Genomic DNA, 3,553 nt, shown 5'->3' with positions numbered 1-3,553 from the left:
ATTGATGATCTCCGCCATCGTCAACAAGCAGGTGAGGCCAGAGCCGTGCACAGGGAAACGACTTATTGAACATTGGTAGTGTGACTAGCAGTCCCCCAGGTGGTTTGCTAAACCCTCCTTGGTTTGTCGTGTGTCCGAGCCTTTACACCTTTATTCTATCCATCGCTCCTTGTGGAAGCCTTGGGTGTCGCTGTCTGTAGTGAGTTTCTTTAATGAACAGGTGTGGAAATGTTAAAACTAGAGGATCGAGTGACTGAGAAGAAACCAGTGGTGATCAAATAATTTATTCAAACACAAGAAATATAGAGTGTTCGACTCTTATTCTAAACATAGTCTTAGCAGTTGACAGCTGCTGTACTAACAGTCGACAGGCCGCTGTGACCCGGCATTCCACTGCACCAACCGTCAATGTGCAAAGATCGCTCTGACCCAGTCGCCCGCCGTGGGACTACCACACCCTCGTCTGTGACAGCAAATTAACCGATGACTGGGCCTGAAAATGGCACTTTTCTGATTGATGTTCTGATCAGTTTCTTTCTTAAATTTATTGCGTTTTTTTTAAGGGTTAGGGGTTTTTGTTTGTTTGTTTGTTTTTTGTTTTTTTTTGTGTGTGTTTTACCTTCCTCGGCCACCTGCCATATTCAACTTTCCTTTTTTTTTTTTCTTTCATCACTAGCGCAGTCATAACCGATGTCTACAGTTTCACTAGGTTGAAATACTAGTGTTTCAATACGTAGTTTTTTTGGGGGTTTTTTTTGTAAATCCTCAGTGACAGACTGTTAGTGATACTTGTCGAGTCTTCATTATCGACGACCTGCATGTAGGGGTTCATCTGCACATCGCTGGCTCTGTAAGGATACAGTGCATTGCCTAATACACCTGTACAACGCTTTAAATACTAAAGTATTGTAGCATCAGAACACATTAAAATTGCCTCCTGACATGAATCACTGTCAAGCTACAAATCGTGACTCAGACTGTGGTGACAGACGACAGGTCGCCCTGCTGACACCTCTATAGTTGCGATCGCTCACTGAGCATGGCCAGCAAGCTTTGAACGGTCCATGACGATACTAACTGAGGAATCAGTGAGTGAACTTTATATTATAACAGACAGGAGAACGTCCATTGACTGGACTGTATTTACATGGGTGTTCAAGTAAAAGTACCGGTGACTGCGTGTCTCTGGTCAGGGGAGTGAACCCCACTGCAAGAGCAAGGTCTCACCTAGAGTTACTTCCCATGAGTGCTCTTGCACCATCGCACCACAACAAGGATCTATATTTAGGATTCCAAGATATCCGCCTTTGCACGGTGATCATGCAATCAGTACAGGTAGCTATATAAAACACCGAACTCACGATTTCGTGACATCGGCTACTTACCAGGGCCTAGAAAAGTGAGGTTCGAATTATTTATTGTTTGTAAACGAGGTCCGTATCATTTGTGTTGATATCAAAACAGTGCTGTACATCATTACATGTCAACCACTTGTACATGTCAGTGTATAAAATGTATCAGTAAACACCTTTGTAGTTTCATTCATGTCAGCTTGTATCTGCTATCACTACTCTACCTGTATGTAAACTGAAAATTGTGTTCTCGTAGCACTCAGCATTCTTAATAATAAAAACAAACTTTAAATAATTTAATTGAAATTATTATTTTCTTTTCATTTACTAAACTTATAAATTTTGTAGATATCTTTGAATTGCTGTGTACAACAGGACTGTAAAAACTCATCAACCAAGAAATTCAAGGGTTTTCCTTCTCTGAGATGACGACCACCCACAACAGTCCGTCACGTGACCTCACGTCGCTGGGAGTGAACGACGCTCTCCGTCTGTGTGAACAGACGACCGACATTGACACCATTCTGGCCTTGACCCATCACCCCGCGCCAAGTGTGCGGAAGCGAGCCCTCGTGGAGATGTGTCCTTGTCGTGTCCAAGAGGACCTGTCGGAATTCTGGGAACGAGTTTTTGAGATGATTTCTGATGAAGACGCTAATGTCAGGTGAGTCCATCAGCTTCACCACAGTTATTTTAAATAAGGGTTGGGGTAGAAAGAATAGAAAATTGTTTGGTAGTTTAGAAAGGACATAGGATTCCAATATTTTCATCCTTTAATGTAAACATGTTACTTTTATATATATTTATAGCAGTATAGTCCTATTAAATCATCCTTGTGATATATCAAAGTGCTACGTTTCACTTTAAAAGTAATGAATCAATTACATTTTAAATCGTATGTTGACACATCTATATCACTGTCCTGTCGCAGATACCAGGTACTCCATACCTTGTGTGATGGGTCACCTGCACACCTCGAATTGCGAGTGGCCGAAGCTCTGGACACATTCAATCGAGACCCTGACCCGAAGATTAGAAGGAAAGCCCACCAGTGTCTGACCTCGTACTGGCGCAAGGGCAAGTGGAACATCATGTGAAGCGTGTGCATCATGGAGCAGACCATCAAATATAATAACATGTCTCTATATTTGGCAGTGAACTCTGAGCGGCACTATTAGGACATTATGCCATCCAACTTCAGATCATCCCTGGATATCGTTCAAGCCTCATTTTAAATACCTTCAGCTCAGTGCTCCTCCCAACATTACTTTGTGGAGATGCATTAGAGGCTCTACAGCAAAGTACACCTGTGTGGAGGCCATAGCTTGATATTGTGATCTTCTTCTTCTTCGTCGATCACTCAAATGGACACGCCTGCCTCCTGCACAAATGATGCTGTGCGCCGCAGGTCCTCCAGGTTGCCGTGTAGCTTCCTCAATACTGGCGTCTCATCAGTCCAAATGCGGTGCCTGAGTTCTTCGTGCATAGGACATTCTTGCAGTAGATGTGCTGTTGTCTGACTGCCTGTCTGGCACGGGCACTGGTCTGTCTGGCCGATTCGGAGCTTGGTGTAAAGTGATATTGTGATGATAGTTAACACCTTCGCGACATGATGGAAGCATGAAGCACAAGACCTCATAACGGGCAGAAGCCAAATTACATCCTGTCCACACCATTTCAAAGGCAAACAAGAGGAGACCACCAAAAACTGTCTTGCTAATCAAATACGGTGAAATCGTTAGGAAAACATGTGGCGAATGATGTATTGTCAGGACAGCTGCATCATCGATAAACATTAAACAAAAGGAGCGATCAGGTCCTAACCGATGTCTGCAAATGCCTGCAACAGTCGGCGAGCAGCAAAGCAAAGCGGAAGTTGGGGTTAGGGGAGATAACGCTGCACGTTCTGGTCGATTCCTGTGTCTCTGCAAATGATGATACAGTGTAGTGCCACCTTTCACCATGGATATTCCATTAATGCTCCGGGCGAAGACCTAAGCTTTTAATTCATCTCACAAATGTAGGCTTTATCGAGGTGTGCAAATAATTTACCTGACATACTTGACAAGAGTGAATCACGCGCGGGATTCAGGTATTTGACATAATCAAGAGTATTAGCTGCGTTGGCCAAACATTTTCAGCACCCCAAAGCGTTTGTACAGTTTAATGCCTGTATTTCCTCCTGAATGTACTGAGAGCAA

General features: G+C 43.4%; 1 protein-coding gene across 5 annotated transcripts; it reads left to right on the top strand.

Annotated features, from left to right (window-relative positions):
- Positions 1-933: 933 nt before the first annotated feature.
- LOC112554688 lies at positions 934-2,813 on the top strand. 5 transcript variants are annotated; one of them, XM_025222638.1, is made up of 3 exons: positions 934-1,088; positions 1,728-2,016; positions 2,284-2,813. In XM_025222638.1, exons 2-3 carry the CDS (start codon positions 1,778-1,780, stop codon positions 2,447-2,449), a joined length of 405 nt encoding a protein of 134 aa, XP_025078423.1. In that variant the 5' UTR covers positions 934-1,088; positions 1,728-1,777; the 3' UTR covers positions 2,450-2,813. The 5 variants fall into 5 exon arrangements, with proteins under 5 accessions (XP_025078423.1, XP_025078424.1, XP_025078421.1 ...); XM_025222639.1 differs by lacking the exon at positions 934-1,088 and adding an exon at positions 1,150-1,335; XM_025222636.1 differs by lacking the exon at positions 934-1,088 and adding an exon at positions 1,312-1,399.
- Positions 2,814-3,553: the final 740 nt, after the last annotated feature.

This window comes from Pomacea canaliculata, linkage group LG13, assembly GCF_003073045.1.
Source record: "Pomacea canaliculata isolate SZHN2017 linkage group LG13, ASM307304v1, whole genome shotgun sequence".
Taxonomy (NCBI): domain Eukaryota; kingdom Metazoa; phylum Mollusca; class Gastropoda; order Architaenioglossa; family Ampullariidae; genus Pomacea; species Pomacea canaliculata.
The sequence above is the reverse complement of the archived record's forward strand: the minus strand, read 5'-3'. Positions and strand labels throughout refer to the sequence as shown.